The 22630-nt window shown below is 35.9% G+C and overlaps 3 protein-coding genes across 5 annotated transcripts; 1 reads left to right on the top strand and 2 right to left on the bottom strand.

The window, feature by feature from the left end:
• Window positions 1–2318: 2318 nt before the first annotated feature.
• Window positions 2319–8443, bottom strand: faf2 (Fas associated factor family member 2). Its single transcript, XM_084132600.1, has 11 exons — window positions 8342–8443; window positions 7374–7442; window positions 7130–7264; window positions 6772–6848; window positions 6528–6666; window positions 6288–6373; window positions 6107–6198; window positions 5176–5353; window positions 4879–5050; window positions 3277–3420; window positions 2319–3043 (listed from the first exon to the last, which is right to left on the bottom strand). Exons 1-11 carry the CDS (start codon window positions 8402–8404, stop codon window positions 2861–2863), a joined length of 1338 nt encoding a protein of 445 aa, XP_083988726.1. The 5' UTR covers window positions 8405–8443; the 3' UTR covers window positions 2319–2860.
• A 733-nt stretch (window positions 8444–9176) lies between these two features.
• On the top strand, window positions 9177–13824 carry higd2a (HIG1 hypoxia inducible domain family, member 2A). The gene is made up of 2 exons (XM_084132212.1): window positions 9177–9387; window positions 13147–13824. The coding sequence occupies exons 1-2, from the start codon at window positions 9204–9206 to the stop codon at window positions 13311–13313; spliced, it is 351 nt and encodes a 116-aa protein (XP_083988338.1). The 5' UTR covers window positions 9177–9203; the 3' UTR covers window positions 13314–13824.
• An 8-nt stretch (window positions 13825–13832) lies between these two features.
• Window positions 13833–22427, bottom strand: cltb (clathrin, light chain B). Of its 3 annotated transcripts, XM_084132208.1 has the most exons (7): window positions 22334–22427; window positions 21980–22229; window positions 20762–20811; window positions 20513–20630; window positions 19513–19624; window positions 16698–16751; window positions 13833–15470 (listed from the first exon to the last, which is right to left on the bottom strand). In XM_084132208.1, exons 2-7 carry the CDS (start codon window positions 22167–22169, stop codon window positions 15299–15301), a joined length of 696 nt encoding a protein of 231 aa, XP_083988334.1. In that variant the 5' UTR covers window positions 22170–22229; window positions 22334–22427; the 3' UTR covers window positions 13833–15298. The 3 variants fall into 3 exon arrangements, with proteins under 3 accessions (XP_083988334.1, XP_083988336.1, XP_083988335.1); XM_084132210.1 differs by lacking the exon at window positions 16698–16751 and having other exon boundaries at window positions 22334–22422; XM_084132209.1 differs by lacking the exon at window positions 16698–16751 and having other exon boundaries at window positions 21980–22427.
• Window positions 22428–22630: the final 203 nt, after the last annotated feature.

Here is a 22630-nt window from a genome sequence, read left to right as displayed (position 1 = left end):
TTCAATACATCTGCCTTAAATGGAAGTAGTAGGAGGTTTTGTGTGGGTTAAAACAACACGGCGTTATCACTCATTCACCAAAATGGTCAGAAATATATGTACCTGTTGTACGGTTCTCTCTACCTTGAGCATCTGTAACTGTTATGGTTTAAAAATAAGTTGTTGATGTACACGCAAGCACTTTTGCTTGGGGTAACCGGCTGTGGGCTATTTCTATTATATCCTTATTTAGATTTATAAAGGAATTTTTCACAATAACCAAGATTCCTTAAGAACCTCAGTGTTACCTGTACTGAATTACTAAAAAGAAAAAAAAAGGAAAAAAACAACAACCTATGAGTTATGATGATAAATAGAATCTTGTAGTCTTTCTGTGATTCAACTAATAAATAATCTCACAGCTTGTGTGGTGGAAAATTGTGTTCCAATAAGCAGCTAAATACTTTAGGATTTGTGATTTGTTGATTGCTCCATAGACGCCACTGATTGTTTACCAATGATTTCTTGCTGTGGTGGGATAGTGGATTGTTTACTGTTCTATTCTCCTCCTGGCCTTTAGGGGTCAGTCATTGCCTGAACTCCAGACTACCCAGCCAACAACAGGGCCAGGGGCATGTGTTCTGTGTTAGGAAGATATTTTGCTTTGGTACTTGCACATTTACAGTTACCTCATTTTTGCCATGTTTGTATTTGGAAGAAAAAAACAATAAAAAAAAAAATGAAATAAAAAAGCTAATATATATATAAATATATATATATTATATATAGGAAATGGTTCTTAATGCTATAATTTTTTTCATTCCATTGGAATCATTGTTTGTAGCATTTAACATAACTAGTTATAGTGTATTATAAATACATCTGTATACTGATTGAAATTTTTAAGATTTGTACTTTTTTTAAATGAAAGTTGCTAGTTCTGCTTTACCGAGTAGTGCAATCATATTTTTTTTAATTGTGGCTGATTGGAGAGGGTTGTTCACTAATAAATGTGTGATGTATACTCATACTACACTGACTAAAGTAATCAATGCTTTAAACGTTTTGCACAATATAGATGTGTTGCAGTTCAGTTACTTGTCTGAGGGTTTCTGTCTCTCAAAACAGTTAAAAGGTGAATCTCATAAAGAATGCCCTGGTCATATTTGCCCATATAATCAAAAGGAATATGCATGAAGAACATTATTCGGTGCTATAAATATTTAGACCTAGGGAAGCACAATATATTGGCATTACATCGGTGATGGGTGTTATTCTACCTGCTGAATAACTTGTTTTAGGCAGTGTGATTGTTTCCACCCATTTTTTCTTTAATCTAGCATCGTCTAGGGACGGCAATAGATTTTCGCAAAGATTTAACCCTTTAATATAAGAGAGCATCCCTTCAAGAGCAGCTGTCGGTGAATTTCTGTGCACTGGTGAATAAAAATGATTGTTCATTCTTGGAAAAATTACCTTTATTAAAGTTACTCTCACACACACACAAACTTTCTTGATTAATACTCAAATAATGACTTATTGGTTATGGCTCTATGCATTCTATTATCTAACCAGCATCCCATAGATCTCTTCTTTATTATTATAATCACTTTTTTTTTTTATTCAAACAGTATGTGTATCTATAGCAGATTTAAAAATCAACATTTACACAACAGTATCATTATAATGTTGCCTAAATTCACTTCTAGCGTACAAAAAATTAAATAAAAAATTAAAGTATAGATTTAGAACCACCACTTATTGGTTATAACATCCTGATTTTTTTTTTTTTTTTTTGCATTGAGACATGGGCAATTTACATTCTCAATGTTGAGCACATCATTACTGTGATACAGTGATATAAATCTTCAGTCTGTACATGATTTGTTGATTCAAATCAGAATAAAGGCAGCACAAGAAATACTACCTTTTTGAGCGGATGACTTCTATAGAACAGGCATTAATGATAAATGGAGAAAATGTCTACAATTAAAACAGTCACAATGCAAAAAGAAAATCTTAATGGTCTCAATGGACTCTTTTTGATTTGGGGGTTAAATGTGACCCATCTTTTGACCAACTTTGTGAGATTCACCCTAATAGTTCAGACTCACATTGAAACAGACTTACCGCTATAAAACAAGGTAATCTGAGTTACTACCTCTCCAATTACTTTATAAAATTGTACAATGAATGTTTTAAGCCATTATTCAGCACCATATTTTATTTCCACATGCCTACAAAAATATTAAAATCGCCATGGCTTCAGGTTTGTGCAGCAGGCTGCAGCGTTAATGTTGAACAAGCTTGAACCAGAACATTGTTAGTCAAACCACAACAACATTTTAAAATGTTTAATTTAGAATTGGAAAATGACATCTTTACATGACCAGACCCATCAGATGGACGACAGGCAACATAGGCATCTATGAATTACCACAGGCACACTATGGGCAGACTTGCACTAAACTCTATACAGACAAAGCCACATGGAAATGATGTGGCCTTTAGTTTTCTTATCTGAACTCACTTGAACCACAAGCAGCCCATCGGATCCTTTGCTGACAACCCCTCTTTTGGTCGTTAGATGAGATACATTATATGGTCGACTTTGATTTGCATTAAAAAAAGGAAAGAAAAAGATAACTCTGTTGTGGCTTCCAGGCTTGTCCTTAAATATCTAACTCATATATTTACAGGGCTGTTCACCTTGCACTCATTTTACAGAACAAAACTTCACTGCGGGGAAGGATGGGTTATTTTTTTTTTTTTAAATTCAGTAAAAGGTTTATTTCAGTGATCCCTCGTCCAGGCCATCGAACAGAAGAACAAACTGGAGGGGAGGCGGGACTTGACTCGTGAGCAGAGGGTTAGCTAAATGTCAATCGTCTGTGAGGTCCTGCACAAAGAGGACTTCTGACCGGCTCAGACCGGCTTCCTTCAGAGTGGGGGGATTGGGCTGCTCTTCCGTCGGCAGGCAAGGCAGGACCCGGCGTGGGAAATTCGTTACTATTTGGAATTTCTCAGGGGTCTCTTTCAATGAAAACAGGAAGTCGTGTATTACCTAAAAAGGGGAAAAAATACGTTTTAGCCCAAAATTCATTTTTCAATATTAGGTGGTATCACGTAATACAAAAAAGACTGAGCTTTTGATGAAAACATCAACTTCAAAAAGGGTCTCATGAGCCTGTTCTCCTTTTCTCCAACCACAGATGCTGTAGATGCTGATATCATACTGTTATGGCTCTCAACACTGTATATATAAGCGATGCAAAAGAGCATCTGAAGGGTGTTTACCGTCAAAGACTGGCTGAAGAGGAATCTCCGTTCCACACGAGTGTCGTTGGGCAATTTGAACACTATTTTGACACTGTCAGGGTCGTCCGAGGGCGGCTCAGGGGGAAGACACTCAGACTTGCGCTCCTTCTCTTCTTCCAGTGTCTGTCATTAGACAATCATTAGGAAGTCATTAAGTGAAATTTGTCAACTGACTAAACAGTCATCGTGAACAGTTATTCATGATGTGCAAAGAAAAAGACTGCAGGCTTTTCTCTTTAGGTTAAAGACAAACGTAACTGTTCACAAGTTTTTGGAATTGCAACTTTATCCATGGACTAGGGCTGGGTAAAAGAAAAAAAATACAATTCTTGATTTTAATTGATTCTCAATGGAAATCCAATATCGATCTTGCGGCACACATGTGAAGTGATCATCTTGATCTTCCTCTTTACTACTTGTTACAGCATGAATAAATAAATATGAATTAACAATAAAAGGTAGGCTATGTTGAAAGATACAGTACAACTTACCAAATCCATATCTCACATGTAATCAATCGGTCAATCAGTGTTTCAACCGCAGAAAGACTCAATAAAACAGCTAGTAAACAATATCATGTAATGTTACATTTACCTCAGAAAAGCCATTTAATGTCCAAAAACTTGTTTGTCGACTAGAAAAATCGAGCATTTCGCTAAATATATGAACTATATTGCATGTTTACTGTATTTTTACTTAACCTGTTCTTCAATATTTAATGTATGTTTGAATAAATCCTTCATGATTTTGTTATTATAAAAGCTTCCTTATGTGGAATGTAAGTAGCCTACAAATCAGTTACTTTTAACCTTTAATATTATAACAGTGAACCTGTAAGCCCCAATGAATCTATATCGAATTTAATTGAAATACAAATCAAATTGTGAAATTTGAGTCAACACCCAGCCCTACCACGGACAGATTAGTTATTTTACCGTGATCAATTTAAGGCTGCTTTTAACGTCATTGATTTGCGTCTGAACCGCGGTGCAATTACATCAAAGCAGCAGCTGTTTACCCCTATTGCATGGTAACAAAAACGCAGAAGGCAGCAAAATGCATAGCGTTGCTCACCTCACTTTATGTTTTGGTTTTTGAACCTTTGGTTTTGTTTTCAGCACATAATGGCACTTGCGTCTATCTGCTTCTAATGTACTGGAAATGTTCTAAAGAACACGGGAGTCCAGCAGAAATGTGATGTGTATATATTCTTTGCTTGCAGTGTGTCAGGAAAGTGATTGAGAACACAGTTTTATTGAATCATACATCAATAGCGGTTCACTTCCGTGATTTAGTATGATTGAGACTGTACTGTAGTTCACATGAACCGTACCCCACACAATCTTTTTTTATTCAGACATTGTATGGTTTTGCGAGCCGAGTTCACCCGAGCTCAGAAAAGAGCGTTCACATCTCTGATGTCAATAGAACCTTGGTGCACACCAAAAGTGCTAGTGTGAAAGCACCCTAAAAAAAGATTGAATTATTTGGTATATCCTATAATTTCTTAATTTAAACAATTGACAACAAACATATTTCTAAAATAATTTATTTTTCTTTATATAATAGCAAATCACTCACTCTCAGTCTCCTCTCCTCAGCGAGGATGCTCTGGCGTGCCTTCTCCTCCTCTTGGCGTTTCTGCTCTTGTTCTTCTCTTTTCTTTCTGTCTTTTTCCTGGTCTGCACGGAGGGACGCCAGGTAAGCTTCATCCTGCTGTTGCCTCAGTACCTGCGTCTGATTCCTCTCCTCCCTGTAGTTACAAAACAGAAAATTCTGTGTGTGTGGTAACAATATCTGTTACAATTAAATATCCTGGTTGGTCATGTGTAGGTGCAAGACTTTAAATTCTTCAGAAAGCCAACTATGTAACCTTACCTCTCTAGCTGCTCTGACATGAGATATGTCTGGTTTGCCTCCATGATGAAGTTCAGCTGGTTGATAAGATCCTCAGGTTGGATCAGCCCCTCCAGTCTCCCAACAACTGTCATTTTGCGGTCCTTCAGCATGATCATAGCCAGGAAGGGATAGGTGTTCTCACGCAGGGCCTGAGAGACTGAACACACAACAAAGGAAACAAGCTCAAACCACATCTCGTGAGATAATAGGGGCTTTCGCACCGGGTAGTTCTAGGAACTAGCCACCAGGGTGGTTGCCCGAGAACTAATGGTTCCAAGTAGGAACTCTGAAGTGACGTAAGCCGCACTTGTTGTTGTGACTTATTTTAACGGCGCTGAGAACGCCAGAGCCTGAGCTAACACTGCTCGCATTTTCCATGTTCATTCGTTTACGATCTGTCTAACAGTCCTGTCTAATAACTTATTAGATAGAACTGTTATACATAGAAAGTAGACCGTTTATGAAAAGGTATTAGCATTTGCCGTGTGTTTGATGTCCAGTGTTGCTAGCTGAGCAGAAATACATAGGACCATCTATCACTGTTTTCCATGTTCGTAGAGTTAGTTTCTGGAATAAATATATAGGTTATAATCTGTGTGTTTACAGCTTTTTAAAAAATGGTGGGTGCTGGTGTTTAGCGTGCGTTCGGCCAATCAGTGTACACTAACGTCACAGATAGTTCCTATAGTGCTGGTTTAGACCCTACTCTGAAGCAGGAGCTAAATTAGTTACTCCAAAAGAACTAAAAATCGTTCCTAGTTCCTGCAGTGCGAACACACCAAAATCTGGGAACTTCCGCCAATATTTCTAGGAATTAAAAAGGTTCCTCCGGTGCGAAAGCCCCTTATCATGACACCATAACAATTTTCAGAAAAAGATTTATCAGAGACGTGGAAGTGAAGTTGGTTACCTCGGTAACCCTCCGGCCTGCTGGTGGAACATGCCCAAAACAGCATCCTTGTGTTAATGAAGGTCAGTACCTCTTCTGAACATAATGTGGCTCTGAGAGAGACAAACAGACAGGAGCTCTAGTTATGAAATCAGAAGCTCACCAGATGTAACATGAATGAACATCACAACTTCAAACCTACCGGCAGAACTCATCTGTGTCCTGGTGATCATCTCCATGAAGATAAACTAACAAGTAGCGAAGTTCTCGCTTGGCATCATTCAGAGCCTAGAAGAAAAAAATGTTAATTTGATACACTTTTTGATTTACTTCATGCAAGTCATTTCAGTCTGCCTGATTAATGGGTCAGTATTTGAAAAGTGAAATGTTCTTAATCTTGTAAGAATGTTAAGATAAATACATCAGTTATACATCAACATACCTGACTATATGTTCCCTGGTAGAAAACAGGATGCGATCTACCATATTTCTCCTCAAAACTATGAATAAAGGACATGACATCTCCAACAGGATCTGTGACACGACCCCTTGGATCTGGCCGAATGAATCTCAGGGCAAACCTGACAAATTTAGGAAAGGAAGAAACATCAGTGGAAAGACTAGTAGTATTAGTGTAATATAATACAGGTCTACGTGAACATTTCTAAGTTTAATTGCTTTAATACCTGAATACATCCAGAAGTGTATAATACGTAAACCTGAAGGGAAGCATTATCAAGTAGTAACTCCATCCTAATAAGCCCTGTAAAAAAAAAGTAAACGTTTATAGAAGCACTTTGTTTAATATTTATAGAGATCATGTTGCGATATCTTGTTTTGTCAAAATATTCATGTGTTAAATGGTATTACCCTGAACTGTGTGTCACACCAGGCCGAAACCAGCATATTACCACTTGACATTTTTATATTTACCACAGCTGTACAAATGTATTTTTGGCATGTGTCATTTTTGAAAACATTTGTACAAAAGAACTGGGAAGAAAGGAAATACACAAAACATAAAAACCAAATAGACCCTCTTACTCTGGGCTGTGGCCTTGAGACAATATAGCTATACACTCTGTGGTCTGTGGTGTTGACCTGTAACGGTCTGGCGGGTGGCGGGTTGAAGACACTCGGAACTCCTTCTTGCTCATTTAGTCTGTCTTGTACTGCAGCCTGCAACAAAGAGAGATTCCCAATGAATCATATAATTATATGGTTCCTAATACAAAATGATAAACACAACTAAAATGACAGGATCAATTCATCTGGTTTACCATCTCACCTCAATGTTCCAATTGTGTTGTTCTAATGTGCGCCGACATTGGTCCATTGACTCCAAGCCTGTCAGGTCCTGAATAATATGTGCCATTTGCAAACAAAAGTCTTTAGGTTAAAAAAAAGAGCTGGAATGTATTGTCACAATAAATTAGAAAATAAATATCCAGCTGCCTGGCATGTTTATAAAATGTGTGCCAAATGTTCTGCTACTGAATGAAACAGTTGGGTGGCGATATAGATCACGCGAGTGTTTTCGAGATCAGTCACTATTCAAGGGCGTATTTCTTTTATATTACTCGAACTCAGTAGTAACGTTACTTGTGGAAGAAGTAACGGAAACTTCTCCAATGATGGTAATTTGCAACCAGTTTAAAACGAGACAAATAAAATCTTCCTCAAATTCAGCAGGTTAAAAGTTTAAGTAATGCCAGACTGGGAGCAGATTAGGACTGCGTCTTGAAACCTAGCGAGCTGTCTATCTAGATAAGGTAGCATTTTTGATATTTACGCACCCGTACGATTAGCGGTTCTCCCTATGTTTATTTATGAATAAAAATAAAAACACTGCAGCCAAATTAGACAACATTTTGGGCATCATAAGCGCTTGATGACTTTACTTTGATCAAATGTATTGTCTAGTTAGGCAGCTCTCTAGGTTGAGACACAATAAATGACTCGCTGCCTAACTGACAGCTGCCATTTCAACTAAAACAAAAGACACTTGTAAACACGAGAAAATCTTTATGTGGACACAAATAAAAAGGTTATTATTCAGATTAATTCTGTATTTATTAGGTGCACTGAAGCTGGTCTCGGTTGAGTAAAAACTAACGATCTTAATGGGAGTTAGCTCGCTGACTGGTCATTTATACTTAAAGCGGCTGAGCTGGATACCACGAACACTATTTTTCTGATACTTAAGCGTATAAAATATTCAATCAATATGTGTTAACAAGACAAAGTAATTGGTACCTGAAACTGGAGGAGTTTTTCAGTTTGAGCCTGAGATAATTCCTGTTCTTCTGGCGCCGCCATCTTACCTCGCCGAGCCCTAATAAAACGTGATGACGTATAAAGCGTGCTGCTGACATGACGAATACGTTAAACGTTGCACAAACAACTCTTTCTTTTTTGCGCCACCTGCTGCGCAGGAGTCGTGTGGCGCATGGTTTGTTTTATTGTTTTCACCAAGAACAATGTACAATAAACAGTGTTCTTTATTTTTATTTGAACAATTAAAAAATAGTTAAGTGCAGCTAGTAATCATAATTAATCTATTTAAAATAGATAGATAGATAGATTTTTTTTTTTTTTTTTTTTTTTTTTTTCAGTAGGCCTACCAATATTTAGCCAGCTGTAAAGATCCTGCCAGAACTGCAATGTGACCGGGCAAGACATTTTTTATTTTTTTTTAAATACACAAAATGTAAAGAATACACAAAATTCTACTTCAAAACTGAATCTCTTCCATAAAATTTCAGCACCAGGATAACAATCACTGATGATTCTAAACTGAATATCCTTCATTTGATTGGCCATTTAAGACAATAACAGTATTTGTTTCTAAATGTTTCATTATCAAAAATTTTAACTTTTTCTGGTTGAAATCGTAGAATAATGTGCTTTCCTATTACTTTGTTATTGCACTTCTTATCGTACAATCATCAACTCGGGCAATTTAACACATTTGAATATGTAAGAGTGTTTTGTATTATTTGTTTTAATTAATTACTATATTAATATAATTAAGGAATATTTTATTGCAAATTTCTTCATGTGTCATGTGATACACAGCTGGCGGAAACGCCGTGTTTATTCCACTTCCTGTCTAATCATGGCAACTGCTACGACCCCGGTTGGCCAAGATCAACCGAACAAAACAGCCTCTCCACCGGTCGTATTTGATTTGTCTCAGCCTCCGGTCATCGAGGGATTCACCCCGCTGCCCAGGGCGAGGGAAGAGAACTTTAAAGACAAATTCATCAGGAAGACGAAAGAGAATCCGTTCGTTCCTATAGGTGAGTTACACAAGCAGCACAACATACATTATATGATACAACCACCAGAGCTTCATATGCTCTTGTTTACCAACAGTTAAACATAAAATGCTAAGAGTTTTGAATGGGCTTAATGTATACATACAATGCCACAGCATGGGAACGTCTCATGTCATGCATTCAAGGTGATCTTTGGCATCATATGGCATATTCTGAATCACACTATGGGTTTCTACCATACAGCTGACATTTAACTTTTGGACTTATAGTTTGACTTTCATCTCCCCGTCAAAGTGACACCAGCAATTTAAACAGAATTCCCTCTTCTGTGTTATGGAAGTGCTGCTGTGCAAATTCTTTGCTGTGTCAAAGCCAGAATAAAAGGATAACCAGGATAAAATACAATAAACAAAAACGGGGGCATTGTTGGCTTTGTTGGTGTTGAAGCTTGGTCAAGGCTGATAGTTTGAGACCACAATAAAATAGAATGTTTTCTGTATCTTTCTGTTACTTGTAATTTCTGAGAAGTTTGTTAATAATAATAATAATAACAACAATGCATTTCTTATATGTTTATTTATTTACTTATTTATTTGATGGCTACCTGGTAGATAGCCTGCCAAGTTAAAGTTTTCTAGCTTTAACAATGACTGTTGTAACATTATATAATATTTTCCAAACATACTATTGTTCAGAAGTTTGGGGTTGTGAAAATGTTTTAATGTTTCTGAAACAAGCATTTTATCTGCACCAAGACAGCATTTATTTGATAAAAATATAGTTTTAATTTATGTAATATTATTATGTATTTTTTACATTTAAAATAACTTTTTGCAATATTAATATATTTTACAATGTAATTTATTCCTTCAGAAATCATTTATAGGATCATTCCGTCAAATCAACCAAATTTCAGAAACTTCCCCAGCTCAAATATTTTATTTTGTTCATATTTTTTCTGTAGAAAGACAAACATAAATAGTGATGAAAGCCAAAATATTAAATGTCACAGATGTATATTTACTGTGTAATCCACTATTTTGTAGAGAGGGGTCAAAATGACAATTTTTACGTAAGATTTGAAGCCAATTTACAGGGGTGTAAAATTACTTTAGAAAGATGGCAGCATCATTATTTTATTTTTACACAGAGATTGGTTGGTCTATTAGTAAAATATGTTGACTTTAGCAATCTTTGTTTCATTATATGCCAACGGTGACAGTTCAAAAATGGCAAAAAGCACTTGTGTTTGCATGCCTGTAACTCAAGAAGTATTAAAGATATCTTAATGTCCTTTTAGATTCTGGTTCTTAACAAACTTTCCTTTTGGTATCTTCATTTTAAAGCCCCTCGATGGTTCAGTCCCAGAGATATGGACGTTAATGTGGCTCCATGAGTAAATTGTAAACATTTTCAGTGGGCAAAAACCAAATGTGGGTCACTTTGCATACATCTTTTTTCTTTTAAAGAGGAATATCTGAAGAACAAATCATGTTGAAACTAGAATGTTTTTCTATCAACACAGTTGCATAGAACATACCTGTCTGAGAGCCAAAAATATTCCTTTTCCAACGTTGTCATGCCTGTAACTCTAACAGTAAAAGATATCTTAAAACCCTTCTAGATTCTCATTCTTAATAAACTTTCCTTTTGAAATCTTCATTTTCAAGGTCCTATAAAGTTCAGTCCCATAGATATGTGGATCTCAGAGCAGCTCCATGTTCAAAACAAAATGTGGTTCACTTAGCACACAGCTGATACTTATTGCATTAAAAGAGGAATGTCTGAAGAATAAACTAGAAATGTATCTTGTTTCCCTCTATCAAAAGAATTGCATTAAACATAACTCTCTGAGTACCAAAAATCCACTGAAAATGGTTGAGGCACATTAACTTGCTCTCAAACATGTATTTATATCTATATTTGGAAGATGGGATTTTGTTCATTTTAACAGCTTCTGAAGCTACCAAGAGTTCAAATACGCAGTATCGCAACTGGTTACCGCATTGACATCCCAATATCTCTGTGATTAAACCATATAGCCTAGGGTTTTAAAAATTAAGATTCCAAAAGAAAAGTTTCATAAGAACAAGAATCGACATTACAAGAAATTACATTAAAATATCTTTAATACTTGAATTAAAGTATTAGTAAACTTATATAGTATAGAAATGATCTTAGTATAGAAATAAAGACATAAACTTCGGAAATTGTTTTGTTTTTGGGACTCAGAGAGATGTATTGTATTCAATTGTTTTGATAAATGGAAACAAGATACATTTCTAGTTTCAGTGTTATTTGTTCTTTAGGCATCCCTATACACAATAATCATCAGCTGTTTAAAAAGTTACCTACATTTGGTTCTTGACCATTGAAAATGGTTAAAATTCAACAATTTGAGCATGGAACTGCTTTGAGATCCCCATATCTATGGGACTGAACTTTATAGGACCTTAAAAATTAAGATTCCAAAAGAAAAGTTAATTAAGAATGAGAATCTAGAAGGATATTAAGATATCTTGAATACTTTTAGAGTTACAGGCATGACAACTTTAGAAAAAGCATATTTATGGCACTCAGACAGGTATGTTCCATCTATCCAATTGAGTTGCTGAAATTTTTTTTTTTATATATATATATTTCTAGTTTTTACATTATTGTTCTTTATATATTCCTCTCTAAAAGAAAGAAAAGCTATCAGCTGTATTCAAAGTGACCCACATTTGGTTTTTGACCACTGAAAATGTGTACAATTTATTTACCAATTTACTCATGGAGCCACATTAACATGTCCATATCTCTGGGATTGAACCATCGAGGGGCTTTAAAATGAAGATACCAAATGACAAGTTTAAGAACCGGAATCTAAAAGGATATTAGGATATATTTAATACTTCTTGAGTTACAGGCATGCAAACGTGTGGCAAAAAAAAAAACACAAGTGCTTTTTGCCTTTTTTGAACTGTCACCGTTGGCATATAATGAATCAAAGATTGCTAAAGTCAACATATTTTACTAATAGACCAACCAATCTCTGTGTAAAAATAAAATGATGCTGTCATCTTTCTAAAGTCATTTTACACCCCTGTAATTTGACTCCAAATCTCAGGTGAAAATTGTCATTTGGACCCCTCTCTACAAATAGTGGATTACACAGTAAATATACATCTGTGACATTTAATATTTGGCTTTCATCACTATTTATGTTTGTTTTTGCACTGAAAAAATATTAACAGAATAAAAAATTTGAGGCAGGGACCTCTGGTTGAGTTGACATGTAATGACCCTATAATATGCTGATTTGGGGCTTGAGAAATATTTCATATTATCAATATCAGTGTTGAAAACAGTTTGCTGCTTTATGTTTTTGTGGAAGCTGTGATAATTTTCAATGGGACACCAAATTGTACCGTATATAATACTTTTGGCTGGGAGTAAGTGATCCTTGAAATCTTGAAATCACATTATTTTCTTTGTATCCGTTGATCTCTGGCTGAGTGAAGTTGTAAACATCAACGAGAATCCCAGGGCATGGTAGATTTTCCACTAAACACACCCTTCTCTCCAGCTGTGGGGTTTGAATGTGACCTACGCAGCTGTCCAGCTGGGGCTTACTCAAAATACAAGCTAAAGAAAACAGAAATGGATGATAGAATTAAAAAAAAACTTTAAGATCAAACCATTTGGCACTAAATGTGTATTGTATGGTAATGATTCTTATTTTATGTTATATACAATCAAATGGAATAGCTGCAATTTGTCTGTGGTCTTCCTCCTCAGGTTGTTTGGGAACAGCCGGAGCATTGATCTATGGCCTCAGCGCCTTCAGACGGGGCAAGACCCGACAGTCCCAGCTGCTAATGAGAGCTCGTATCTTCGCCCAAGGCTTCACGGTCGTTGCTATTATAGTGGGTGTGGCTGCGACAGCATTGAAACCCAAGCCGTGAAGAGAAGACAGAGACCCTGTTTGACCACATTGACAAGCGCCTTATATGGTCGATGGGTGAAATGTGATATGAATGTGGAGTGAACTGAACATTAAATGCCAATTGTTAGCATTTTTATTTTCTTTAACCCCTTCAGACCTGAAGTTTTCCCACTGAGAAAAAACTAAATAGCCCAGTGTAAGATCTCATATTATAGATCGACAGGTGACACTATTTATAAAAGTGTATCAAACTGCCACACTTATATATCCAATATTTAATTTAAAGAGTGTCACAGTAGCCACTGTTTTGTGGTTAAAGCGTCTGGTTAACAGGCATAGTACCTGTTTTTCCATGTTGATGACCATTTCTTGAAACATTACATTGCTTCTTACCTCAGTTTTCTATTATGTATATGTATGTAGACTAGTCAAGCTGCAGAGTAATGTAATCAAAGATAATGGGGATTCTTGATATTATCTACTCTCCACGTGTAATAAATGTAAGTCTTATTTGTTTAGAAAAGTTACAATGAACGTCTGAATTCATACTTTTTTTATTGAATTAATTTTATTTATGTATTGAACGTGTTATTGAATACACAATTATTGCATGGTCTGCATTGATGCACACACATTTATTTGGAGTCAGGGTGAGGGCTAAGAGATCTAGAAAAGGGAGAAAAAAAGAAATTTAACCAATTTTAAATTACAAATTAATATCATTACTAGATTGCTTCACTTAGTCAAAAAACATACAGATCATTTTCTTTGGTTATTAACCTTTGTTAGTTGTAATATGCAAATACATTTCCAACCAAAATTCAGTTTTCAATGGAAACAAGGCCTCCTAACTTGTACAAACTGTAGCATTTATACACCTGCCATTAAGTAACAAGCAGGGCAACAAAGTGAACATCTGGACTGTAAAAAGCAGTATTATTTAACTTCCAGCATTTTTTGTAAAAGAACAACTATCTTCATTATTTCACTGTGCTACGCTTTATTTCTAGCGCTTTTGGACACTCGACTGATGAAGGCCTACAGATAGTAAGTCTCACAGTGAGAAAAGGTTTAGGCACAGGATTCATTGCTGTAGAAAGAGAATCAGGAACTGTTCACTTGACAAAGTACATGGTATAAACTGTATTATTAGTCCCATATATATGTAGTAACAGTGGAAAATATTAACCAGTGCAATGAAGGATTGCTGTGCAGTAACTCTTCTTCATTTGTAAAAATATTCTGTTAATTTAAGTAATTAAGAAGCTGTTATGAGCAACATGCATAGGAAATTAAAAACTGCACGTAACTAATAATTATTTGAATATTGAAAAGTGGTAATGTGAAAATTATAATAGGTCAATAACCTTAGCAAGCTCAGAAATATAACGTCCCTCTTGGCAGTGAACAGAAATACAAAAAAGCAGATGATGCCAAACCCAGATACTGATTACACCACAGCATTCAACTTATGAAGATAAATAAATGACAAAAAAAATACTACATAGGGTGAGAGATGGTAACTAAACTGTATCCAAGTATAGAATGTAAACAAATACTTCTATTTCCTTTGTAACAAGGCAACAAAGACACTTTTGGTTCCAGTGAATTAATGCTGTCTAATGGTTTGTAGGCACTGCAAATGTCACAACAATCACAAAGAAACTTGTAAGTTGCACTAAAAAAACTTTTGCCATTTAGATAGAACTGCTGCCTTTCATAGACATTGGGATTAAGAGAGGAACCAGGAATTCGTTTGACCTGTTTTCAGATGTTCGTGGCACACTTGAATTTTTTTTTTTTTTTTATGTAATAGCTGAAATCTTCTGCCATTGCAAAACACCAGGGTACATAAATAGGAAGTTTAAATACAGTAAAGTGTACACATTCAATGACCCCATTAAAACATAAAAACTTAAATCTGTTTAAGTGTTCAGCCTCACTAAAATAGAGTGCAAGAGGGAACAAGAAAAGAAAGCCTAGGAAATACAAGAGGGAGTTATGTTAGCGAACCAGAGGCGTCTGTTTTAGAGAAATAAGAACGGAGCGCATCCGAGACACGTCTTTAGTCATACGGCTGGTCTTGGGGTTGAAGTCGCATAGACGGGCCACTTTCTCCCATTCTGTTCCAGGACTGTTATCATCACACTCCTTGAGGAAGGCCTCCTCTGACGCTCTAAAAGAACAGACAGGAGAGAATCATGAGCACCAGAGGTCATGTCATGCCTCGACATCAACCCTCAGTTTCACAGACAAGGCTTAAGCCTAGTCCCAGACTAAAATACATATTTGAAATCTGAAAGCTACTTGTACAGACTTATCTTAAAATATGTCAGTGCCATTGTTTTGTCTCAAGATGCACACTAGTAATGTTTTCTTCTAAGGCACTTTTATAAAAGCCACGTAAACTCCCTAATTGAACTATGGCCTAAACCTGGCTTAGTCTAAGCCCTGTCTGTGAAACCGAGCCCAAAAGAAATGAGACATCGACCAACATTATTTTCTAAGTCCGATCTCCGATTGTAATTATTTTCTGTCCTAACCATGTCTGAACCATGACATTTTTTTTTACAGTCTATGGTCTGAAAACACTGAATGTGAAAGTTACACAATGTGACAATCACAGCCAATCAGAAGATATTTGTTATGAGTATATCCAGCTGTTTTGCCTAAACTTCTGTTTCTCAATTGAGAATGAAAGGGGAAACTTTTAAACCTATTAACAAAACTAGAAAAACATGAGTATCTGTCAAATATTGGTTGAACAAATTAATCAGATATCTAAAAGAAACGAGAAACAAAGCATGAATGTGATTATCATTCAAAAGTTTGGGGTAGGTAAGATTTCTTTTGAAAGAAATTATAGAAATTGTATTCAGCAAGGACACACTAAATTGATCAAAAGTGACAGTAAAGACATTTATAATGGGACAAAATATTTCTATTTTTTAAACTTACTATTTATCAAAAAAAATCCAGAAAGAAATGCATCACAGTTTCCACAAAAATATTAAGCAGCACATCTGTTTTCAACATTGATAATAATAATAAATGTTTTTGAGCACCAAATCAGCATATTAGAATGATTTCTGCAAGATCAATGTGAGTGAGGACTGGAGTAATGATGCTGAAAATTCAGCTTTGCCATCACAGGAATAAATTACATTTTGAAATATATTCAAATAAAAAAAGAGTTATTTAAATGTGTAATAATAATTTCAGTTTTTACTGTATTTTTTGATTAAATAAATGCAGCATTGGTGAGCAGAAGAGACTTCTTTCAAAAACATTACAAATCCTCAATGACCCCGAACTTTTGAACGGTAGTGTAGTGTCTTTGTTTATGTGATGCAAGCAAGGAACTGTGCATTTATGTTATTTCACTGATGTGCATTAAACATACACAAAACCTATGGCATCAGAGTTGGGCTGTTTGTAGAAAGCCTTATCAGCGATCCTAGTGCACAAACAGGCAGGAAAGCAAAAGAGGAAATGAAAACAAGATAAAGGAGAGGAAGAGAAAAATAGGGAGAGAGGGATACATAAGAAGAACATCAACAGAAGTGTTAAAGTGCATCAAATCTTTTTTTGTGATACTAAGAAGACTGAAGATAAAAGTTAATATTAATCAACAGCATATGTGGTGCGGTTTGCTGTCATTAACAAAGAAAAGGTTTGATCATCCCCTCAGTACAAACTGTAAGTGCATTACTGCTAATAATATTAATAAGTCTACATTTTCTTAAAGCTTAGCCCTAATTGAACCCGGAATATTCCTTTATTGATTATTTTAATTGACGTGCCTTTGTTTCTCTCTCTGCGATTGGTTTACAAACGCACAATATTGTAACGTGAATGAAAGGGATGGTACGGCAAATAAAAAATGATAACTGTTCACAATATGGCATATGATTGCTGCTGTCCTGCTGAGTTTAGCTCCAACCCTGCTTAAAAAACAAATAAGGCTGTCATACAGTATGTAATATCATACAGGTATAAATCCCTTTTTAATTGATTATTAAATTGTTCAAATATGGTTTACACATGTTAGTTTCCATGACAGAGTTCAAGATACATTTTTTCATCTTACTACTGGAGCTGCCAATTTGCTAATTTCAAATAATTATTAAACAGCAAGCACAAACTATGTAACAGCGGCAGCCCTTCCGGCGCACTCAGTGTCTGAATTCACACCCTCTCAAGTGAACTATATTAGTGGAGTAATGTATGGAATAGTGAATGAGGGTATAGGGGTCGATTTCAGACACAAGCCGTTTCTCAATACCAAGTACGCAAAGTTAGTCCTTGGTAGTTCGGACTTGACAAGTTCGACTCAGGAGAACGAACTCCCTAGGACGGGAGGACGCAAGTCCGATAATTCTGAAATGGAACAGCGGCGTACTTGATAACGTCACTCAGCTCGCTCTGGCTACTCTGGTTATCTCTTTATGTATATCTAGGCTACAAATAAAACAAAATATGTTATAAACCACCACTCTGCCTCTTTTCATTTTCATTTAAAAAAATCTTAAACATAATGGTCACACAAATGTGGTTCAGGCAACGCAATTGATTATCTTCACTGCATATTTATAACAACACGAAATATAAAACACAACCCTGACTCTTGATGAATAAAAAAACATTATAATATTGATAATTAAAAATAACATTTAGCAAAAAGAGACAGGGTTGTGTCATTTTATTTTATTATATATGTAAATGTGAAGAGAATGTAGGCAACATGTAGGCTATAATAAAATATTTTATATGTTTTAAATATATAAAATAAAATGACATAACCTTTTTTTGTTAAATGTCAGTTTTAATGATCAATAATAACCATTATAAAAGTATAAGTAGCCTAAAAGGTATAAGAAGCTATACAATAATAAAGCAAACGATTCAGTCAAACAAAAGTCAGCTCTCTAGGCTACAACGTTAAAGTTAAATAGACTAAATAAAGCTATGAAACTTCACTTTGCCCTCAGCTTAACGTTTTGCCAGGGAACAAATTATAGATTAATGAGACAAATAAAATAAATAAATAAATAAATAAATCGCCCGTTAGATATACACAAGACGATTTATATCTCATGTTAAACCACTAGACTAGAGACATCTGAGCCAGTGGCAAACGTTAGCAACACTAGCCGAGGAAAGGCTGTTCTCGGCGGGGTACATGAGCGCCGAGCGTCCGATTGCCTGGTTCTCACAACTCCGAAAACGTCAGATCAAATTTTCAAATAGGCGCTATCTTTATAAATAAACCAAAGATTTGATCTTTAAACAACTACATTCTCGCCTGAAATACTCTTACAACTACATTTCGTGACACAATTATAGCAGTATTTTTAAATTACGCGGGGTTTCTCCTCTGCTTTTTAAATTACGCTTGCTGGTTGGTGTGAGATGCATTCTGGGATACCTGGCTGTCTCAAGTTCGCACAAGTCACCTCTCGATGCATCCTCGGTAAAAGGGGCGGATCAAGAACACATCCGGGGATTTGAACTGGACTTGGCTAGATGTGAACTTTGAATTGGAACAGTACTTGGGCAGCGACTGATGACGTTTCAAAAGTCCACAAGAACACAAGTACAGACAAGAACGCATATTGAGAAACGGCTACAGCCTCAGTAATCCTGAAGACATTGATTAGCTTGTTCAGGTGTGTTTGATTAGGGTTGGAGCTAAACTCTGCAGGACAGAGGCACTCAAGGGCCGACGTTGCCCATCCCTGGCATGAGTCAAAGTTCATGTCATTTCTATCAATAATAAAAAGCATGCAGACAACTTTATGAACAGTCTTCTCTGTACACATGACAAAACTACAGTAAAACAAAGAGAATCAGATACCATGCAAAAGTCTGTTAAGAGGTGTGAGAGGTTGCTGACATTAAAAGCCAGCAGTAAGACTCACAATTAATTACGTTTACTTTTGAGTATGAGTAAAATGAAAGCTCCTCTAAAACATATAATTCATATAAAAAAAATCAAAAAAAATCTCAGAAAACAAATGTCTTTAAATCAAGTAAAATAATACTGACAATAGTAAATAACAATAAAACTCAGTTCTACCAATCATTTTATAAGACATTCTTCATTTCAAGTGTTTTCTTGTATGGACTGGTGGTTCACAACTGTGCATCCTAATTTTCACTAACAAAAACATATAGTTCGATAAAGCATGGATATTAAAGATGTTAGGGTGAAATACTTGTTGTTGGCTTTATTTTTCTCCATCTGTTCATTCTGGTGTACATGCCAGTCCTCCAGTTCTTTCCGGGCCTTTTCCCTCCACACAGCCTCGGCTGCTTTAGAGGCGGAATCTGCACATCGGAAACCAGAGAAAGTTCATATACAAAGCTGCTTATTTCATTTGTCTTTGTTTGCAAGATAATAATACGTTTGGCTGCCTGTTTATGTTTTTAAAATACAAATTCCTTGAAAAATTAATCTGCTGCTTAAATAAAAGCATTCAACTATTTTCACTCTCAAATGTGCCTTTTATCAGTTCCAACTTACTATGTTTCTAACTATGTTTTGCTGGCCAGTATTACAAACTGGTACCTATTATGTGGATGTAACATAACTTAAAAGTGAAACTTTTTGAATACCGCTATAATTAGAAATACCCTATTTGGTTTTGTCACTCATGATTCATTTATTTTACAACCGAAAGTATCTGATAATCAATAAAAACTTTTTTTCTTGAAATGACAAGTTTATATCTCACAATTCTGCCTTTATAATTCACAATTGCGAGTTTATATCTCAAAATTCTGAGATATCTTGCAATTGCAAGTTTATTTCTTCTAATTCTGATTCAGAATTGTGAGATAAAAAGTCGCAATTACATTTTTCATTTTTTTATTCCGTGGAATAATACAGGGGTTTCAGGGATGAAGTGTTTAGTATTCAGCTGGTCATATGATCTAAACATGCTGGCCACCGTAAGAATAGACCAGTCTTATGTGGAATAAACTGGAATAAACATATTTGTCAAAAGTACTATTAACTAACTGATTTGAAGGCTTTTAAGGCCTGGTTTCACAGACAGGGCTTAGATTAAGCCAGGAGTAAGCCTTTAATTAGGACATTTAAGTAACGTGTCTAATTGTCTTAATTGAACTTGGCAGGCTATCCAGTTAGTAACACACACACACACACACACTTATTGACGGTTATTTCTAATTCTACAGGAAATAATTCAATACCTAATTCCTCCAGCCGAGACTTTTGTTCCTCCCTCCATTGGCGCAGACTTTCAGGTTCTTGTCTCTGCATGTCGACTTGAGCAATGGCTGAGTAGCCATCAGTTGTGCCGTTGGCGTCCTAATGTTACAAATGATGATGTAATGTTAACAACGTCCTTTCCTGGCACAACTGGCAACTGTGTTGTAGTACATAATAACAAACAAGAACATTTAATGTGACAATATTAGTTGTTTTTTAACCACACTCACCTGAAACATATCTCCGTTTACAGCAGTAGCTGGTGCTCCTCCAAAATCACCTGCACTCAAATAGAAGAAACAACTAGTTTCAGCACTTGTTAGGCAACAGTTTCTACACTGTGTTGATTCATGGAAACATTACAGGCATCACCGGAATGCAGCACACCTTGTTGGACTGTGAGTATGTAAAAGACCTCTCTCGCAATTTCTGGATCTAGTCAGCACGGGCTGGTCTGTTCTCTTTTATTATACTCAATTGCTTTTACTAGTGTGCTTTTCCAGTGGTTTGCTTGCTTGTCTTACCCTGACAGGTACAGGTGTGACTTTAACTCCAGCATTAAAGCTGATGATGTGATGCTAGACTACTAAAAAACATTGACTAGAAAATTTGTAAAATTAGTTTTTAGTTCAGTTACACAGTAAACCATTCAATTATATATCAGAGTCTTCATGGTTGTTGTAAATCATAGTTATTATATTATTAACCTCCACTACTGTCAATAGCTCATTTTGATGATGATGTAGATTAGATTTAGAGCATTTTTGCTATATGTATTGTAATGACGATTAATTCTAACAATCAACAAGTACAGTGTAATTATTTAGTAATCTTGGTTGTTGTTGTTTTTTTGGCTATAATTCATTGAATTAATTTGCAATACTTTACTAAAAAGTACTGTGACAGTAATAGTACAGTGGCGGTATCCAGTGGTAATACCATGGTACTTCTATAGTAGGCTACCGGTATATAATGTAATATTATGTAACATACAGTAACTATAGTAACTATTAATTATGCCCTATAGTAAGTACATGTTGTTACTTAATATTACTCAGTACTTACATGTATAATAACAGTGTAACAAAGACACCTAAAATAAGGTGTAACCATACTTTTTTGGACATGTACTATGGGATTCTTAAAAGCAAGTACCTGTAAATACCAAGGTACAAGAATTTCTGTACATTTAGTAAGGGATGGTACGTTTTTGGTAAGTGACATGGTAACTTACTCTCATTTAGTACCATGGTATTGTATGGCACTCCATGGTACTTTTAAATATACCACGGTAGATGTCCAAAAACAGGGTACCACTAGTACTTATGTGTAAGAACTAAGGATACTGTAGTATATTTTTACATTAGTTTTTACAGTAAATACATAAATAAACTTGAATATTCATTTGATTAAGCAAACGCAAACAGGCCGGCGTGACACACACACACCTCCGATGAACGTGTACGTGTCCGCGGGCGGAGGTCCGTCGTCGTCCTCCATCGCACCGAAGCCGAAACCGGCACTGTCGTTCTCGATCACGGCGATCTCATTCTCCTGCTGGGCCAGAAACGCCGCGGCCGGGTCTTCTTCTGCATGAACGCCGTTGTCGGAGGCGACAAACCCAAAGTCGTCAGCCATGTTTAACAAAGTAACACTGGTTTCCGTAAAGCTGCACTAAAACCCTCCAGCTGTTTTGTTCTTCGAGCGAGTTGGTAGTGTTTGAAAGGAACAATAAACGTGTGGTTGTTAAAGGTCAAACGAAGACAGATTTGTATATAAAAAGTATATAAAGTAATTTTTACTTTTTAATGGCAGCAGGTTGGCTATGAGTTGAATGACGCGCAGCTCTGGTTGTTGGGAGTGTTGTGAAAAAATGACAGGAACAATGTTGAACACACAGTTGATTGTGGTGTTGTGTCTCCATCTACTGGAGAGAGTACGTAATACAGGCTTCAACCCCACAGCAAGCCAGGTACTCATCATGATGATTTTGGTTATACAAATAATAATTTTTGTTTAGCATATTTGGAAAACTTGACGAATTGCAATGCTGAGCTTTCAGGGTTTTTTAAGCAGCACATGCTTTGAGTTTTTGAGAC

This window comes from Abramis brama (assembly GCF_963993115.1).
Source record: "Abramis brama genome assembly, chromosome: 13".
NCBI lineage: Eukaryota > Metazoa > Chordata > Actinopteri > Cypriniformes > Leuciscidae > Abramis > Abramis brama.
Note: the sequence above shows the minus strand (reverse complement) of the source record. Positions and strands in the feature narration are given on the sequence as shown.